Consider the following 19,904-nt stretch of genomic DNA (forward strand, 5'->3'; position numbering starts at 1 on the left):
TCGCTCTCCCGGCGACCAGAGCCCGAGAGGGAGACCCTGGCGGCGGCGGCGGCGGCGGCGGCGCCTGACACTCGGCGCCTCCTGCCGTGCTCCGGGGCGGCATGTCCGAGGCTGGCGGGGCCGGGCCGGGCGGCGGCGGGGCAGGAGCCGGGGCAGGGGCCGGGCTCGGGGCGCTGCCCCCGCAGCCCCCCGCGCCGCCGCCCGCGCCGCCGCAGGGCTCCCCGTGCGCCGCCGCCGCCGGGGGCTCGGGCGCCTGCGGACCGGCGACGGCAGTGGCGGCGGCGGGCACGGCCGAAGGACCAGGAGGCGGCGGCTCGGCCCGGATCGCCGTGAAGAAGGCGCAGCTGCGCTCGGCTCCGCGGGCCAAGAAACTGGAGAAACTCGGAGTGTACTCCGCCTGCAAGGTACTCGCTCGCCGCTCCCCGGCCGCCCAGGGGGGCTAGGGCCCTGCCCGCGGGACCCCCGCCCCCTCCCCCTCCAGCCCCCCGCCCCCGCCTCCCGCCTCCCGCCCGGGGCCGCTGCACCGCGGAAGTGCTGCTGTCGCCCGCGCCCAATTAGCTGCTTCTCGGACAAGAGTCCTGTTGGGTTGGACGGAGGGGATCGCTCAGATCGGGAGCCTTTCATTCTTCCCCTTTGGAAGGAGTTGCCTCTGCGTTTGCGCTCCTGGGCTGCCCTGGGGCTTTGTTGCTCTGTAGGAGTTCGCCGGAGGCACCTTTCAGAGAGTGGAGCCGCGCTTACTAAGTGGCGAGCGTCCCAGGGCCAAGGAAACTCTTTTGGGGGGGATCTGAGCGACCCCTCTTCTTCGTTCTCTCTCCATGTCCCATTGGGAGGAGCTGAGTGGAAGGGAGTGAGAGTGAAATTGGCTTCAGGACTCCCAGCGCTTTGGGAGATCGAGGGGGCGGAACGCGCGGGGTGGGAACGTGGGCACAGCCCGAGGCGAGGGTCCGGGAGCTCCCGGCGCCCTAGGCTGAGGGCGGAGGCGCTGCTGCGCGCGGTGACAGCCCCGTCATTATTGTATTATTACTTGTTTAGTTAAAACGCTGTCCCAGCTGCTCGAGGTGTAAACAGGATTTGGCAAGGTGACAGCCCAGCGCGGCGGGCACTACGGCTCAGTTTGAGGACGCGCGTGTCTTGCCATCCCCTTTCCATCCCAGCTCTCGGCCCCCCCCCCCCCCCCCCCGTAGCCCTTCAGCTGCAGATCCAGATGTGGGCGCCGTGCTCCCGGGGTGGGAGGATTGCCCGAGGCCGCGGGGCAGGCTGGCCCTGCGCTGTCAGCAGCGGCTTTGTTTTGACAGGGTGACAGCTGAGGGGGGCGGGGACTTGGCCTCGTCAGCTCCTGCGGCCTGTGGCTGAGGCGGGGAAGAGACACTCACACACCTCCCATGTATATCTCTGGCCTGCAGCAAACAGGGTCAAGTTCCCAGAGTCCAGATTCCCGCAACCAAGCTGCGGGGGCCACTTCTGAATTTTGATGTAGTAAAGATTATTAATCCTGCTGGAACCTCTCTCCCCAGTGATGCCGTTTTTAGTATTTACTGGAGCTTCTCAACCTCAGTGGAATGTCTGTGCTTACCCTTTTCCCCACACCATTCACATCCTCACGTATATGTTGAATGCCTACTGTGTACCCTACTTGGGTTTACTAAATATTTGCTGAACGAATGTAGGATCTGGCTCTAGGGCTCTTCAAACTTTAAGGTGCATAGGAATCCCCTGGGGAGCTGTTTCAGTGCTAATTCTGAATCCGTAGGTCTCGGGTGGGGCTGATTCTGCATTTCTAACAAACTCTCAACTGATGTGATGCTGGTCCAGTGACCACACTTCAAGTAGCAAGTCCCTAATTCAGACCTGAGCAATATTATTATTAATCCCTTTCGAATTCAGCCAAGAAAGCAAACTGCCCTCCTTTGAGGGCAATACATGGTTGGTATTTTTGAAGGACTGCAAAAAAAAAGAGAAGGGTGAAGGGCCAGGAGGTGGTTATAAAGGACATAAGACTAATGGCAACAAGACCTGGAGTATAGTAGGCAGAAGGGAGAACTGTGCCCTGAATTGAAAACAAGCTCAGTTACGTGGTGTACTTGACGTTCAGGAGCCGGAATGGGTTCGTGTAGGAACTGTCAGCGTTTCTGTCCTGGCTTTTTTTTTTTTTTTAATTTATTTTTGAGAGAGAGAAAAAGAGGGGTGAGGGTCAGAGGGAGAAGCAGACTCCCTGCTGAGCAGAGAGCCCTACATGGGGCTCAATCCCGGGACTCCAGGATCATGACCTGAGCCGAAGGCAGTCGCCTAACCAACTGAGCCACCCAGGCGCCCCCTGTCCTGGCTTTTTATTGGGTGCCCATCATGAACACCTTCTCTCCCAGATGCCTACTGTTGCCCTAAAACCTGAGAACTTCCCTGAAGTTTTGGTCCCCAAAACCATGAGCCTGTTATGTGCCCTCCATTGATATTTTTTTTATCCTTTCAGATTTCTGAGAGTGAGATGTAGCCTCTTTTCTAATGTTTGTGACTTTGCGTGTTTCATGGTCACATTCACAATCAGACTTTTAGGAAGGGAAAATTCTCATTAAAGGCCTCGCTTTCTGCTCCTGGGAGACTCTGGAAGTGTCCATTTTCATTTGCTCATTACTTCAGTTAATATTCATTCAGTAAATATTTAGAGGGGTCCCAACTAGGTGCCAGGCATCGTGCTAGATGCTGGGGCCATGACACCCAGAATGTGCTCTCCTGGAGCTACTGAGTGTATGTGTATGTGTGCACGCACGTGCATGCGTGTGTTTGGGGCCTGGGGAGGTAGGCAGTGAACCATGTACAATGACGTGAAAAAAACCTGCTTTCTTAGGGTAGTGTTGGAACTCAGAGGAGGGCAGTTCTTGGGTGCGGTAGGAATGGCTTCCTGGAGGAAGTGTCAGTGGGTGCTAAGGACTCTTGGCAGTGCAGGGTGGGGTGACATGAAGCTTCTTGCAGTGGAGAAACTGAAAGCACTTGTGAAAGCTTGGAGCTGGGCCAGCAGGAGCTAATGCTGCATTGGCTGAGGCCACCAGGTTGGGGGGCAATGTGTGTGGCCAAGAAGGCATTGCGGAGTCTGGGAATTTTAACCTGGGGAGTGACGTTCTCTCAGATTTGCCTTTTTTTTTTTTTTTTAAACTGTACTTGGTTGGGTGTGAGGGGAGTGTGAGAGAGCAGATCTGTGGTTCTTTCTCAGCTTGTCTCCATCCTTCACCTAAGAAAGCCCCAAAAGGACCTGTTGTCACTCATGGGCCCCTTGGCATAATTGGAGGGAGTGGAGAGGTGAGAGAATGAGGAGGGACCTGGAAAGAGGTGAGTAGTTTACTGGGGGCTATTAAAAGAAAAACAGGTCCCAGACCTGATAAAAGATCGGGCCTTTAAACTTCACAAACGAAACAGGAGGAGGAGGGAGCTAGTTCACAGCCCGGGTGGTATGCCACACCCTGGAGAGAAGAAAAAAGAAGAAACAAACAAACTTGTTTTGCCGGATCCGGGTAGAGTTCTTTGAACTATGTTCTGGCAAAGGTTGCTTCAGAGAGTCACTTTGCTTCTGTGTGACACAGAGTAATCATTAAAAATGTAGATCTGACCATGTTGTACTCTACTTGGGACCCTTAATTTCTCTTTGCTGCAGGGCCTTACCACTGCTGTGTCCGGCCCCTTTTCAGGGCCTTGCATACATGGTTCCCTTCTACCTCAGGGCCTTTGCACGTACTGTTTACTGGGACTGAAAGCTCTTCCTGACTCCCTTTCAAATTAACTCCCAACTCTTCCTGCACATCTCACATTCCTTGCATTTCCTTTACCTGCTTGGCCAGACTTCCCAATATAAATTGTTTGGAACCCCCTTGTGCTTACTTTTCCTTCGTAGTGCTTTTATCACAATTTTTAATTTTGTGATTATTTGATATGTGTTTGTCTCTGAATAGATTCTAAGTGATGTGGTTATTGATTGGGTGAATGAACTAGAGAAGAGAAAGCTGAGGAAATGATTAGCTCTTAAGGATAGTAGTAGTGAAATTTTAGCCTGACTGCTTCTTGACAGTGGGGTAGAGGGAATTCTTTCACACAGTACATTTCTAGGTTTCTCACAGGTGTCCACAGGACTGGGTTTTTAGTGTTATAGAAGAAACTTAAGTAAATGTATGAGTAGGCCAAATCTCAATGTCCTTGAATTTAATACAATAATTTACTAAAAAAGCCCACTGACTCTTCCTAATGAAACAGGCCATTTATACATGAAAGGAAGCAGTACAATACAGTGGCCAAGAGCATGTGCTTCTGAGTTCAGACTTGAGGAGATCCAGTACTGTGACCTTGGACAGTGACTTTACCTCAGGCTCCATTTCCTTGTCCGTAAAGTAGGAATAATAATACTGTCTCATTGCATAACAGGGAGGATTTAAACTGGGCTCATATGCACGAGGCGTCCAGCTGGGTGTCTGGCCCGTGGTAAGCCCCTAAAGCAGCCCAGGATAGGGAGTACACTGTTAAGGTGGAAGTCAGGAAAGAACGTGGGATTTAGAGAATCTCAAATCTCAGCTCTGCCACTTGTGTGACCCTGGGCACAAGTCATTTCGGTTTTCTCTGAGCCTTGATTACTTCCTCTATAAAATGGAGACCATAACTTCACCCTTGAAGTTAAAAGAGAAAGGGCCCTCCAAAGTTCTTGGAACCTAAAAGTGTTGGATTAATGCTGGGTAAATGTAATTGCTGCATTGTCTGTCAGAGTCAGTGGCCACAGAGCATTTATGGATAAGCCAGTTGCTTCGATTCTGGGCCGACTGCCATACTTGGAGAGTGACTCGGGCTATAAAATTAGGCTTCACTTAAAAAATAATGGTTGATAATCTAAAAGTAACACTGATTGTAGAATATGTAGAGGACAGAGGCAGAGAAAAATTATCCAACCTACCAGCCAGGAGCTGGTGAATCGGGCCCTAGAGCAAGTCTTAAAGTTGGGGAGAGCCCCCAACACCTTTGTTTGTATTTGTCAGTCACTCCTCCAGAGAGCTAATTTCTCTTTCAACTGTCAAAATCTAGAGCAGTGGCTCTTACCTAGGAGCCTCGCGCCGCCGCCCCCCCCCCCCCCCCCCCCCCCCGCCCGGGGGATTTTTGGCGATGTCTGGAGGCATTTTTTGGTCATTGTCAATGTGAGGGAGGCAGTGCTACAGGCAACTGGTGAGTAGAGGCCCAGGATATTACTAAGTAGCCCACTCTGCACAGGATAGACTGCACAATAATTATCTGGTCCCAAATGACAGTAGTGCTAGAGTTGAGAAACCCTGTTTTAGAGGAAAATTGTATTGACCGTGAATACACTTGCAGCATAGGAAAAATTAATGCTTTTAAGGTTAATTTGCATAACACTTGAAACCTGAAAAATGTCACTTGGTGAATCATGGGGCATATTTCTAAACAGCTTTATTACGGTATAATTTATAGATCATAAAAGTCACCAGCTGTAAGTGTGCAGTCAGATGCTTTTGAGTAAAGGTGTACAGAATGCGTCCATCACTACAGTTCAGTTCTTATACCTCTTCTGTCTCCCTAAAAACTTTTCTCCTGCCCTGGGCGCCTTGTTAAGGTGATACTTTGTATGTGTTCACAGTTTGCAAACAGAAACCAAATTAAAAATACCTTTTTGGAGACTTCATCAGATAAGGAGTATTGTTACAGCAAAGCACAAACATGGAGCGGTGTAGATACAGTGTTTTTAAAAGAGTGGTCTTGAGCCACATAAATCTATAGCATACAGTTATTTCATGTGACTTCTCTAAGAGGCGATATCATGGAGCCAGGCAGACATAGGAAAAATATTTCATTTGGCAGGCACAATACAAAAAGCCCGAGAGAAAGATGACCAGATTTAATTGTTTCTTCATAAACTTTCGGGGAAGATGGAAATTCAAGCCTGCAAAACCTTCAGATTGCAATTTGCAGTTTTATGTAACTGAGAAAGTAGTTTACAGGGCAAAAGAGAACAAAAATCTGCTGAGGAGTGTTTTGTTTTAGGAAGCATGTGCTTGCAAATAGCATTTGGTGATGCAGTGCTGGTGTGTTGTTTTTTGATTTTTTTTTTTTTGGTTTATTTTGTCTGTTTTGTTTTTTTAAAACCACTGAACAGATTTAAACCTGGTTACCTGTCCACATAGGCAGGATTTAATTCCGTTTCTGTCAGGTAAATCCACAGGTCTAACCCATCATAGGGAATGTTGAGGGTAAAACAGAGTTTCATGTGAGGTACCTTGGCACCATCAGAACATCTGCTTCTCAGGTGAAAGCTTTGGATACTGTGTGCAGTGCCAGTAAAACTTTTGGATTTCCAAGGCTCAGTGGCTTCTGATTTGGTTTGTCCCTCTCTCCAGGAGAGGAAGGTAGGTATTTGGGAATGGTTGTCAACGGTTTCTTACTCTTAATGGTTTCCTACTCCTAACGTGATCCAAACACGAAGCACCTGTGGCAGAACAGGAGGCGCGCGGACTGGCCGGCTACTGGAGCAAACCTGGAGAGTCCTCCTCCCTCTCCCTCCGTGCTGGGTGCCTTTGGGCAGCCACGTAACAGCCTTGGGGTTCGGTTTCCTGCATGGTGAAGTGGGAGTCAGGGCGCCACCTCATCGACTTACTGTGAAGATGGAGTAGGTGAGCATGTGTGAAAGTTCTAGGAATACAGGTAGCCCACGTATGTCTGTTTTAGTTTGTTTTTGGAAACTTTCCACGGGTCTCAGCAGTTTTGTTGATAGTGTTTTGCCACAGTGTTACGCCTGGTGTCATTTGCTGCTTCTACCTGGGGCAAGAGGAAGGTAAGGAAGGTCGTTTTACTAGCCGGGAACTGAGACCCAAAGAGGTTAAGCAACTTCCTCAGCAGCAGTGGCTGCTCAGGGAAAAGCTGGCCCACGTAGTAGATTTTCTTTCCAGTGCACGATTGTGCGTCCCCTTTCCAAACTCTCATGTGGGGTGGAGGCGATGGTCTTCTCAGTGGCTTACAGAGATGATTTTGTTCCACGCGTTCCATGGCTCTCATTTGATGTTTATTGTTACTCCTATTGTGAGGTATGTTCAAAGGCTTTTCTAGTTCATTGTAACTGTGCAGGCCATAAAGCAAACAAAATAAGCGTTTTTTATTACCGGGCTAGGGCAGACGGATGCATGCCCTTGATTCTTTTAAAGCGGACAATCAAGAGTGGTCACTGTGCTGGCCCATTAGAATTCCTTCTTGAAGGAAGATGAAAGTGATAGGTACTCAGGCTGTGGAAGGTGCCAAATGTGCCAGAGAGGTAAGGAATTGACTGTCTTGGATGTTTAGAAGTCCCAAAACAGCTCCGTGGAAGACTCCTCACACAGCAGTGTTTCAGCACAATTCAGAGGAAAGTCATTTTTTTCTTAATTTTATTATGCAGACAGTCAAGTGCTCATATCATAAGCATATATAGCTCGATGAATTTTTACACAGGCACGTGGCCGTGCAGCTGCCACTCAGAGAGAGCTGTCTGGCATCTTCAGCACCTCTGAAGGCCCCCTTGTGCCTCCTCGCCACCTCTGGTAACCCTTATTGTTTTATTAGTAGAGATTGCTTTTGCTTTTCTTAAACTTGACATAAACGGAATCACGTGGCCTGCGTTCTTTGCACCTGGCTTTTATTACTCACATGATGTGCGTGAGCTGCATCCATGTTGCTGCAGGTAGTAGTTTGTAAAGACACATGTTCTTAAAGTAAAAACGAGCTTAAAAATTGTCAGCCATTTTCAGGATGGAAGTCGTTGGGTGTGGACAACTTCATAAAATGAATTTTAATTAAATCTTTGAAAGAAAAGATGGGAATTTGCTATTTCAGAATTTAGCATATGTGAAAGTTCTTGGAATATAGGGAAGAACCCATGAGGGCAGGAATGGGGGACAAGAAACCAAGGAGGGCTGTAGATAAGCATTGGGATGGAGGAGGGGCAGAACGCTAGGGAGGTGGGTGCTGGGGGCCTGTGACGGACGTCACAGCTGATAGAATGCCCAGCTTGCATAGTTCCTCCGCCTCTGGAGTCTCTTTCGGTCTGTCCTTCCTGGTGAATATCCGTGTGAAGCTCGGTTCTCACATCCTTGGTTCTGGAAGATGCCTAGAATTATATGTTGTATCTTGCAAGCCAGGCAGAACCATACATGTTGGGAGCTGTGGCAGGGTTTCTAGAAGGCTGGCTACAACCCAGCACCTAAAGCTCCGGTAGGCATTGACACCTCTCTGTTGTGTTGTTGGCCTAGGGGATGGAGATGCAGGTAAGAGATCATTCTCCTTCACCCTCCTTCCGCCCACATCCCCAGTCCCCAGAAGTGTGAGGCCACCTCTTTCCAGGAGAGGCAGTGAGGAGCACAGATTTACTCTATTACTCAAAACACAGTTTTGGCATAACAGCTCATCCTTGAAAACTCCTGTGAAATATGTAAGCTTATTATTTAATGGAATCATATGGACTATACACTTACGAAGTAATCTGTTCTGTAATTGATGTATTTAACACAGGATTTTTGTCTTTTTTACTCGTGTGCACATGTACCTGGGGGTGTTACATTATACTTATTGCCATTTATTTACTCTACATTTATTTCCATGGGCTGCTTTAAATTTCTGCTTAGGTAGCTCCTGTCTAAATTCCTTATGACAATTCATCACCTTTCATCACAATTGAAGTAGAATTGAATCTTTCTATATTTTTAAAGATTTATTTATTTTTTTTAGAGAGAGAGTGCACACACACAGGAGAGGGGCAGAGGGAGAAGGAGTGAGAGAATCTCAAGCAGATTCCCTGCTGAGCGTGGAGCCCAGTGTGGGGGGGGCTCAGTCCCAGGACCCTGAGATCATGACCTGAGCCAAAACCAAGAGTCAGACGCTTAAATGACTGAGCCACTTAGGGTGCCCCTTGAATCTGTATAATATTGAGTTGCTTTCATCTCTGGCGTTTAATTATACATGCTGATAACCCCTTGCATTGCACACTCTTCTTCTCCAGGTATTGGTGTGGCTTATTCTCAAGCCTCATTCTGGTCTGTTCTCAAATGCCAACTTTTCAGAGAAGGCTTCTGACCACGCCCTGTCAAAAAAGCAGCACCCCATCACTCTTTAAGGTTACCTGTTTTGTTTTCCTTTACTGCATTTTTCAACACTTGGAAATCATATATATATCATATTGTTTCCTTTGGGACAGAAGTTCCTTGAAGCAGGGACTTTGGTTCACTTCATATCCCAGGTCCACTGACTGTGCTTTGCACATAGTACGTGCTCAACACATATTTGTTGAATAAATGGGTAATTTCTTTTTTTTTTTTAAGATTTTTATTTATTTATCAGAGAGAGAGAGAGAGAGAGAGAGAGAGACAGAGGCAGGCAGAGGGCTGAGGCTCCTTGCTGAGAAAGGAGCCCGATGTGGGACTCGATTCCAGGACCCTGGGATCATGACCTGAGCCGAAGGCAGAGGCTTAACCGACTGAGCCACCCAGGCGTCCCATAAATGGGTAATTTCATATTCACAGTGAATTTCATATTCACAGGCTTTGTGAGATTGGAAGAAAGGAAATTGTGTTGTAGAGACAAGGTAACAGGCTCAGAGAGATTTAGAAACATGCCCAAAGTCTCGTGGTCCCAGGAGCAAGGCAGCCCTGAGCTGGAGCTGGAACAGCATTTTCTGACTCTGTCACTAAGTGCCATTCCTTGTGTGCTCACAGCAGACCTGGTGACCTTCAGCATTTGCCGGGTGGCCTGGATTTCCACAAGATAGAACAAGGAGAGTCACACCCACTTTTAATCCTCCTCTGAGTGAATTATGTGACTTTCTCTGACCACCGTTTCCTCTTCTGCAAATTGGAAGTAAATTCTCACACGGGAATTGTATTGTGAGACAGTGGAGTTAAAACCTATGAAGTGAGGGGCACCTGGGTGGCTCATTCGGTTAAACGTCTGCCTTCGGCTCAGGTCATGATCCTGTTGTCCCGGGATTGAGCCCCTCATCGGGCTCCCTGCTGAGCAGGGAGTCTGCTTCTCCTTCTCCCTCTACTCCTCCCCTGCTCATGCTTGCTCTCTCTCGCTCACTCTCAAATAAACAAAAAAATCTTAAACAAAAAACCAAACAAAACCAAACACCTATGAAGTGAGAAAGAGGCCCTACCATGTATTCTAAAAGTCTCTATGGTGTTAGTGAACTAGAAAAAAAATCACCTACAAAGACATGTTCTCTAACTACTATTTATATTTTTTGTTGCTTTGCTGCCCACTTAAAACTAAAGGTTACCATGGGCTTTCTTTGATATGTTCTTCTGTTTGTACCCAGAAGCCCAGACACAGGGCTTATTATTTTTTTAATCAGGAGATGAATGCATGTATTTCACAAAAAAGTGTGAATAATGTCTCTAATGATCCTTTTGGAATGATGCGCCCCCTAACCTTAGGAGGAGGCTTTGAGTAATCTCTTCAGTGGGGATGTCCTGCCCCCATCATTGCATGCTCTTGGCCTGTGCAGCCTTCTGTGAGGCTTCTGTGGTATGCAGGAGATTCCAGAAGTACAGGGATGAGACTTGAGTAGTATCATAGTGACTGATGGTGGCAGCTCTAATTTGCATTAGCTCTAACAAGCTGGTGTTGAAACTGGATGGCAGAATGCCAAGGACGCCAAGGTCAGCATTACTTTGAAATAGCAAAGTGAGTCATGTAACCCAGGATTTGCATATACCCATAGGAAGGACTACCTGACTCACCCCACCTCTAATGGAACACATCCATGAGTATTGGTTAGGTGCCTGTGCCCAGGCTCTGCCCTGGTGGGTGGTGAGTGACAAAAGGAAGTGAAAGCCACAAGGAGCCCCTCATCTTGCTGGGGAGACGGGTATAGAGGGAAAGAAAGATTCGAGGGAATAATCAAGCATGAAGTCAGCACAGAGAAAAACCATTATGAGCTGGGGGCAGGTAGAAGTGTAGGAGAGAGGCTCAGCCTAGGTGGATCGAATAGTAGAAAACAACAGAGAAGCAAAAGTGAAGGGAACAAGACATCAGAGTGCTTTGGAACGTGGACCCAGGGAACAGACTGCCTGGGTTTGAATCCTGACGTGCTGCTTTCTTGCTCTGTGACCATGGGGAGATTACTTACCCTTTACAAGCCTCAGATTTCATAGCTGTAAAATGGAGAGCGTGATATTGTCAACTTTATCCATTCATTCAACAAACTGTTATATCATGTGCCAGGCATTGATTTAGATGCTGGGGACACAGTGACAGATGGGTTTTTACTCTTGCAGAGCTTGCTTCTGGTAGCAGGAGCAGACAGTAAACAAGAAAATAACAGAAAGTGGTAAGTGCCACATGCCACACAGAGAATGAAAACAGAGAAGTAAATGACAGTGCCTAGGGAATCCTTCCAGTACGTGCCCAAAAAGGTCTCTCTGTGGATGGGACACAGTCTGGGACCTGAATGACAACAAGAAGTTAGCCATTGGGTGTGTGTGTGTGTGTGTGTGTGTGTGTAGAGAGAGTGCCAGGTGGGGAATGCAAAGACTCTGGGGCAGAAATGGCTTGGCATGCTTGAGGGTGGCCAGGTTACCCTTGTGGCTAGATGGGGGGGAAGGGGACAAGTGTAGGAGATGAAGTGAGAGGTAGATGGGGCCAGATGGCCGAGTATGTATAATTTTCACACAGTGAAATGATTTGATTTCCAGTTCTGATCATTTTCAACAAATGCATATCAAGACCCAGAACATTTTAATCACCCTAGAAAGTTCCCTTAATGCTGCTTGCCATTCAAATGCCTCACCCTCAGAGGTAACCACTGATCTACTTTGTATTACGATATACTAGTTTTGATACTCTAGCATTTCATATAAATGATGCCACACAGTACATACTGTTCTTCTTTCACTCAGTATGATATGTTTGAGATTCATCCTTGTTGCATGTGTCAGTGGTTAATTTCTTTTTATTGCTGAGAGGTATTCCACTGTATGGATGTACCGGTTTGTTCATCTGTTCACCTGCTGTTGGGCATCTGGACTGTTTCAGATGGATTCAGATGAGATTTGTGTTTAAAGCATCCCCTTTGGCTCCTTTGAGAAGAGTAAATTGTGCAAGAGAAAGAAAAGAGAGCCAGTTGAAGTTACTGCAGTGTGGGTAGAAAGTGGACGGTGGCTTGCATGAGGGTGATGGCAGTGGGGTGGGGGAGACTAGCCAGTTTGGGGCAATATTAGGAGTGTGGAGGCAGCAGGACTTGAAATGAACCCGATGTCTAGGATTTTGGCTTGAGCAATGGAAAGGATGGTAGCTCCATCTATAAAGTTGGGCAGGACCACGAGGGAGGCAGCTTTAGAAGTGCATGAGAATCAAGAGTCCTTTTTCTGGATGTGTTAAATTAGGTGTGTCTTTTAGTAGTCCAGTGTTGTTTTGATAATAAAATGAGATAATCCACTTAGCAGTTTGGTTTAGTATCTGGAATATTCTAAGTGCTCAAAAATGGTAGCTACTATTACATTTAAAAGTAGAGCTAAATAACTACCGATCTTAATAAAGAGACCAGCCAAATTGAAGAAAAAGGAAAAACAAGTACACAGAAATTGTGGGTTAAAAAAGGAACATCTCTCTGGGTAGAGAAGAAACCAGTTGTTAGAAAGTCATGAATTTCAGGTAGAAAATTTTGGACTGTATTTATTTAATAATAGCGAGTCTTTGCACTTTAAGGAGGAGGAGACCCGAGATATTTTAGAGTGCCAGTGAAAAGTTCTAGGTTTTAGTTTTGGCTCCCTGCTCCTTTGCCAGCTGGGGTAACTCAGGCAAGCCACACCCCTTCTGTAAGCATTGAATTGCTTGTCCTGTGGGGTTATTGGGAGGGGAAAATAAGATGATGTCGGCTAAAATTGCCTTGGAAAGTATCAGGCAGGAATGCTGGACATTGTTAGATGGCATTTTAGAGTAGGGGGATGGGTCCGGTGCGTGTTAGATGGAGCAGGAGTGGGGATGTATTGAAAGGAGAAGAGGGCGCCAGGGTGGCTCAGATGGTTAAGCGTCTGCCTTCGGCTCAGGTCATGATCCCAGGGTCCTGGGATCGAGTCCCGCATCGGGCTCCCTGCTGGGCGGGGAGCCTGCTTCTCCCTCTGCCTCTGCCTCTCTCTCTCTCTCTGACTCTCATGAATAAATAAATAAAATGTCAAAAAAAAAAAAAAAAAAAAAAAGAAAGGAGAAGAAAGCTGTTTCTTCTAACCAGCTGTTAAAGGCCTGACCCAGGGCCCTGCCAGTGAGAATGGAGAAGATGTAAATCTGGGAGACACTTGGAAAGAAGAATCAGATGGCCTTGGGTGAGGGCATTGAATGCAGGTGTACTGAGCCTCAGGAACTGGGAGAAAGGCGGATGCCACTGAAGGGAATAGGCTAGTTGGAAAGGGGGGTTGGGGTTGAGGGCGAGCCTAATGTAGAGCTAGCTTCCTGGGCAGAGATGCCAGGTGTGGGCAGTTGGGAATGCAGGTTGGGCTGGTGAAGTGGGTGTGCGAGTTGTCAGCCCGGATAATGATGGATACCATGGGAATGTGAGCTGTCCGAGGAAGCGACATATATGGTACTGTTTATTTTGCTCTTCCCAGCTGACTTGGTGCCAGAACAACAGGCCGAAGAGTGAAAAATTCTGTCTGTCAGCTGGTTGTCTGGCCTGCTCGATGTCAGCCAAACAGTTTGACAGGTCTTTCCACCGTTGAAGACTGAGGTGTCTGCGTTGGCAAGTTCACCGATAAAGTCTGAGATTAGTTCTGTGTGTATTAGAAGAGATTCAGGGATTGTCTGGGATTTAGGGTTCTGGGGCATCAGTTTCTTGGCCTTGGTGTCATTCACGACCTCTTGAGGCCTTTCCAGGGGTGATGCATGTTTGGGTTGGTCCTGGAGACGTGACTCCCCTGTGATGCAGGGTCTGGCCCATCCCTAGGCCGTAGGGTAGCACCGGAGTCATTTAGCACCTTTTTAGATAATGCCCAAGGGTTGGGCCTTTGATTCAGTCAGACCTGATTATTTAGCATAAAGAGGGCAGTTCCTGATTGAGCTCCAGCCCGGGCCTAGGATTTCTTCCAGACAGCGGAGTCAGGAAGGTTTTCTGTTGATTTGAGGTCAGAGTCCTCTCGGAGAGCTTGGAAGAGGAGCCTTTGAATAGGGTGTTTATACCTGGGTCATTTCCTCATGGCATATTTTCCGTTTTCCTTCTGTATCCTTGACCACTCTGCAGTATTTGCTCTGTGTTCTTGTGACTTTCCAGACCGAAATGGCACTGTTCATTAAGGTCTTCAGAGATGTTTCTGCCTGGATTAGCACGCTGGTTATCTTTTCTTCCCTTCCACTTCTGTTTATACTTTCAGTTCCAGGCAAATTTGTCTCCCGAGGGAAGTCTCCAACCCCACTCCCACCTTCTCCTTTTCACCTGTGCCAAAAGTACTCAGATTTTTGGGGCCCCTGGCTGGCTCAGTTGGTGGGGCATGCAGCTCTTGATCTTGGGGTGGTGAGTTCGAGCCCCACGTTGGGTGTAGAGATTATTTAAAAATAAAATCTTTAAAAAAAAAAAAAAGGTACCCAGATTTTTAAAATCCCAGTTTCAAATCCTAGCTTTATGGTGTCTGCTGGCTTTCCATGGACAACTGTGTGAACTGGAAGGATTGTCGCAGTGGAGAAAGAAAGAATTTATGTCCCAGAAAGGATTAGCTAGCCATTTACATTTAAGCCGAATATGGAAAACTGAAGTTAATCCTGGGAAGAGAGGAAGGTGTTAACACATCCATCAGACCACTTTCTCCTTTCAGGTCTTTGCTACTCCAAGTGTGGCCCTCACCTGGGAACTTTTTAGAAAAACAGCATCTTGGGCTCCACTCTAGACTTACTGAATCTGAATCAGCATTTTAAGATTTCCTAGGTGATTCGGGCTCAGATTAAAGTTTGAGAAGCACTGCTCCAAATCACAAGAGCATTATCCAAATTGCTTCCAAAGCACTTCACTTCCAAATTTATTGGGATCACAACTTACAGGGACTTCAGGTGTTGTTATTTTAAAAGAGGATTAAAAGATTTTTTTTTTTCCCAGAGTAACACATGCACACCGTTAAGAGGAACATTCAGGCAGCTCACTACAGTGGCAAATGAAAACGTTAGCCCTCTCCCCTGTCCTCCTGCATCCTGGCTTTCACTCCCTTTCTCGCATCTCCGGAATGTGTCTGTCTCTCCTCCCCCGCTCTCCGGAGGCTGCACCCTACAGTTTATACTATAGTCCAAGGAGGGGAACTAGATTCACTGTACAGAAATCCCTTTAGAGTCCAGTGAGGCTCGAATGAAGCTGTGAACGTGCCAGAAAGTTGGATGTCAGCAAGTCAAGAGTGTTGAATGAGGGAGCCCAGAAGAAGCACCAGTGAATACTGAGCCCAATGCGGGGCTCGATCCCAGAACCCTGGGATCATGACCTGAGCCGAAGGCAGACACTTAACCATCTGAGCCACCCAGGCGCCCCAGAGTCTCCATTCATTTTAAAGAACAGGGCAACCTACTTAATGACTTACTCTCTTTTGCCAAGACAAATTCTGACAGTGGAGGTGTGGCCACCTAGATGCTAACTTATTTTGCTTTTCTACGTCAGGGGAGGACAGAGATGGAGACCCCCATTTACTGCCCCCCCTTTTTTCCCCAAATGTAGCTTTTTAAGCTTCTTTAATTTGTGAGGAGAAAATATACCTCAATTTTGGTGACACTTTGCAGAAGACCTGTATTTGAAGGGATAATTAGTTATTAGCAGTTCTTGCCTTTTAATTTTTACATTTTTATATTTTTAAAGACTTCTTTATTTATTTTAGGAGGGAGGGCCTGAGGGAGAGGGAGATCGTGACCCGGGGCTCGATCCCATGACCCTGAGATCATGATCCAAGCCGGACCTGAGTGAAAACCAGGAGTCAGACACTCAATCAATTGTGCCACCCAGGTGCCCTAGTTCTTCCCTTTTTAAAAAACTTCAGCTAGATATAATTGGATGCCCTAAAAGTCTGTGGTTTTAAGTTTACAATTCAGTGACTTCTAGGAAATTGAGTTTTAGATGTCCCATCTCCCCCAAAAGATCCTTCTGTCCATTTGCAGTCAAACCTGTTTTCACTCCAGCCTCAGACTAATCAATCTACTTTCTGTGTCTATAAATTTGCCTTTTCTGGAACTGATATGAATGGAATTATACAGTATGGGACTGGCTTCTTATACTTAGCATAATGTTTTTGAGGCCTAGTCATATAGCATATGTATCAGCATCTCATTCTTTTTTAATGCCAAATAATATTCCCCTGTGTGGATATGCCATATTTTGTTTATGTATTCACCAGTTGATGGATGTTTGGATGCTTTCCACCTTTTGGCTAACTGATAAGAATAATGTTGAGTGGACATCTGTGTTCAAAGCTTTGTATGGATATATGTTTCATTTCTCTTGGGCAGATACTTTGGAATGGGTTTGCAGGGTCATGTGGTAAATTTATGTTTAACTTTTAAAAACATTTATTTTTTTTAAGTTGTGGTAAAATACACATCACATAAAATTTACTGTCTTAACCATTTTTAAGTGTATCATTCATTAGCATTAAGAAACTCATATTGTTGGGGCTCCTGGGTGACTCAGTCAGTTAAGCATCTGACTTTGGCTCAGGGCATGATCTCACCCCGGACTCTGTGCTCAGTGGGGAGTCTGCCTGTCCTGCCCCTCTCCCCACTTGTGCTCTCTTTCTCTCTCAAATAAATAAATCTTTAAAAAAAAGAAAAAGGAAAAGAAACTCATATTGTTGTGCAACTATCACTAACTACCACTATCTATGAACTCATAATCATCTTCCCAAACTGAAACTTTATATCCATTAAACAGTAGTTCTCCTTCCTCCTTCCCCTCTACTCCTGGCAACTACTGACTTTCTGCGATCTGTCTACTCTAGGTACCTCATACAAGTGGAGCCATATAGTATTTGTCCTTTTGTGACTGCTTATTTTACCTAACATACGGTCCTCAAGGTTCATCCATGTTGAAACGTGTCAGAATTTCTTTTCTTTTTTAAGGCTGAATAGTATTCCCTTTTATTCATATACTACAATCTGTTTATCCATTCTCTGCTAATGGACACTTGGCTTACTTCTACCTTTTGGTTATTATAAATAATGTTTTTGCGAACTTGGGTGTGAAGTTAAATATTTAAGTTCCTGCTTTCAATTCTTTGGGGTATATAGCCAGAAGTGGAATTGCTAGACCATATGGTAATTCTATTTTAATATTTTGAGGAACTGTCATACTCTTTTTCATAGTGCCTGACCAATTTTCCTTTCCACCAATAATGCACGAAAGTTCCCGTTTCTCCACATCCTCACCAACACTTGTTCTTGTCAGTGTTTTTGTTAATAGCCGTCCTAATGAGTATGAGGGGGGATCTCATTTTGGTTTTGATTTGCATTTCTCTAAGGATGAGTGATATTGAGTATTTTTTCATGTATTTATTGACCATTTGTATGTCTTTGGAGAAATGTCTATTCAGGTCTTTTGTCCATTTTTTATTGGATTGTTTATTCTTTTGTTGCTGAGTTGTAGGAGTTCTTTATATAATCTGGATATTAACCCCTTATCAAGTATTTGATCGGCAGTTTTTTTTTTTTTTTTTTATCCTATGGGTTGCATTTTCACTCTATTGATTGTGTTCTTTGATGCACGGAAGTTTTTAATTTGGGTTAAATCCAGTTTATTTTTTTCTTTTGTTGCGTGTGTTTTTGGTGTCCTATCAAGAAATTATTGCCAGATTCAATGTCATGAAGCTTTTCCTCTGTTTTAAGAGTTCATAGTTTAGGTTTTATGTTTAAGTCTGATACATTTGGAGGTAATTTTTGTATGTGGTGTGAGGCAAGGGTAGAACAACTTCATTCTTTTGCAAGTGAATATCCAGTTTTTCTAGTGTCATTTGTTGAAAAAAACTGTCCTTTCCCTGTTGAATGGTCTTGGCAAAAATCATTTTATGTGGGGGTTTATTTTTGGGCTGTCTATTCAATGGTCTATATTTAACTTTTTAAGAAACCACCAAACTCTTTTCTACAATGGCTACCATTTTACATCCCCTCCAACAGTATTTGAAGATTCCCACCTGTCTATATCCTTGTCAACATTTTTTATTGTCCACTCTTTTGATTATAGCCATCCTTGAGGGTATGAAGTTGTATCTCATAATGGTTTTGGTGTTGACTTTTAAACATTCTACTTTTGTCTAACCCAGAGCAGAGAGGTAGTAAAATAGAGTGAGGACCTCCACACACAAATACAGGACCACAGTTATCTGCCTGAGCATACCCAGTGCTTCTGCAGGGTAGACTGAAAAAGTTCAGGCAAATCTCTTAACATCTTAGAGCCTCAGCTTTCTCTTCTGAATAATGGGATAATTAATACCTTCCTCATACAGGATGAGATAAGAACAAGTGTACAAGTGCTTTTCTCACTTTAGGTGCTTAATAAAAGTTGGATTCATAGTTTTACTTCATAAATTTCCCTTCAGTGTGTGTGTGTGTGTTTTTAAGATTTTATTTATTTATTTGACAGAGAGAGAGAGTGCACAAGCACTCTGGGGGGGTGGGGGGGGGAGGCAGAGGAAGAGGGAGAAGCAGGCTCCCCGCCGAGCAGGGAGCCCAATGCAGGACTCAATCGCAGGACCCTGGGATCAGGGCCCGAGCCGAAGGCAGATGTTTAACCGACTGAGCCACCCTGGTGCCCTCCCTTCAGTGTGTTCTTGCTGTGGGACATCCCTCTCACTGATTTCAGTTTTCCAGCAAATAGGACTTCCCAGGATTTTAAGCATGACTGAATCCTGCTAGTCAGCTTGACTGTCTTTCTCTTGTTCCTCTGGATGTCACGCAAATGTCTTCACACCCATCTCATCGACACCAAGTGAATTGTAAGCACCCTACTCCCTTGTCTGTCTGTCATCTGAGTCATGATCGCTTGTTTATCCAGTTTAGCTTCCTTCTCATCCTCTGTCCTGGCTTCTGTAGACTACAATGAAGGCTGTTGCATTCTCTTGCCATATAACCCTGGATTCTGTTGGGGCAAAATTTTTATCCTGGCCTGTTGAAGCAATCCAGTGACCTTTTCTTCTTGGTTCTGCCATGTCTACAGAGACTTGCTCTTGGGGGAGATGAAGTCATCTGGGCAGCTTTCCCCTCCTTGTGCCCGGGTTGCTAGCTGCTGCAGTAATTGGCTTGGCAGCACATTCCTGAAAAGGTTGTCCTTCAGCTGGTACTTTGTTAAAGCCACAAGGCCAGTCCCCTTGGGAGTTCCCGTAGATAGCAGCTGTCTTGCCTAATTAAGGAGAGACATGGGAAAGGTGTTTTGAAGGAAAACCTCTTATCTGGAAGAACAGTGGCTGGGCCTGCACATCTGGAAAGGAGATAGAAAGGCCAAGGCAGAGGGCATGGTGGCCGCAGCTTGGAACACGTGGCAGAAAGTACTTTGCTGGCAGTCAAGGATAATGGCATTGAAGGAGGACTTAGTATGTCCTCTTTAGGAAACTGGGCAGGAAGTCCCACATGTATTAAAGTTTTTGTGCATGTAGGTTTCCAAGTGTCCCATGGTGTGTGTACACGCATAGAAAGTACTTTGTATATCCTACCAAAAAAAAGGGGGGGGGGCGCCTGGGTGGCTCAGTCATTAAGCGTCTGCCTTCGGCTCAGGTCATGATCCCAGGGTCCTGGGATCGAGCCCCACATCGGGCTCCCTGCTCAGTGAGAGGCCTGCTTCTCCCTCTCCCACTCCCCCTGCTTGTGTTCCCTCTCTCGCTTTGTCTCTCTCTGTGAAATAAGTAAATAAAATCTTTAAAAAAAAAAAAAAGGTCCTGAAACAAGTGAGCCAAGCTCAAGGA

At 46.0% G+C, this 19,904-nt stretch overlaps 1 protein-coding gene across 3 annotated transcripts in view; it reads left to right on the forward strand.

The window, feature by feature from the left end:
• The first annotated feature begins 19 nt into the window (after positions 1-19).
• Positions 20-19,904, forward strand: part of KAT2B (lysine acetyltransferase 2B) — a 99,033-nt gene continuing 79,148 nt past the window's right edge. For 2 of the 3 annotated variants that reach the window (XM_045903871.3, XM_045903872.3), the window contains exon 1: positions 25-404. In XM_045903871.3, coding sequence (XP_045759827.1) covers positions 102-404 — 303 coding nt within the window. In that variant the 5' untranslated portion in view covers positions 25-101. Of the gene's footprint in view, positions 405-19,904 lie in introns of all 3 variants that reach the window. The other variant, XM_064588496.1, reaches the window with a different exon arrangement.

The sequence above is a fragment of the Mirounga angustirostris genome, unplaced genomic scaffold (assembly GCF_029215605.1).
Source record: "Mirounga angustirostris isolate CCGP_5_RB_7025 unplaced genomic scaffold, mMirAng1.0.hap1 SCAF_1, whole genome shotgun sequence".
Classification (NCBI taxonomy): Eukaryota; Metazoa; Chordata; class Mammalia; order Carnivora; family Phocidae; genus Mirounga; species Mirounga angustirostris.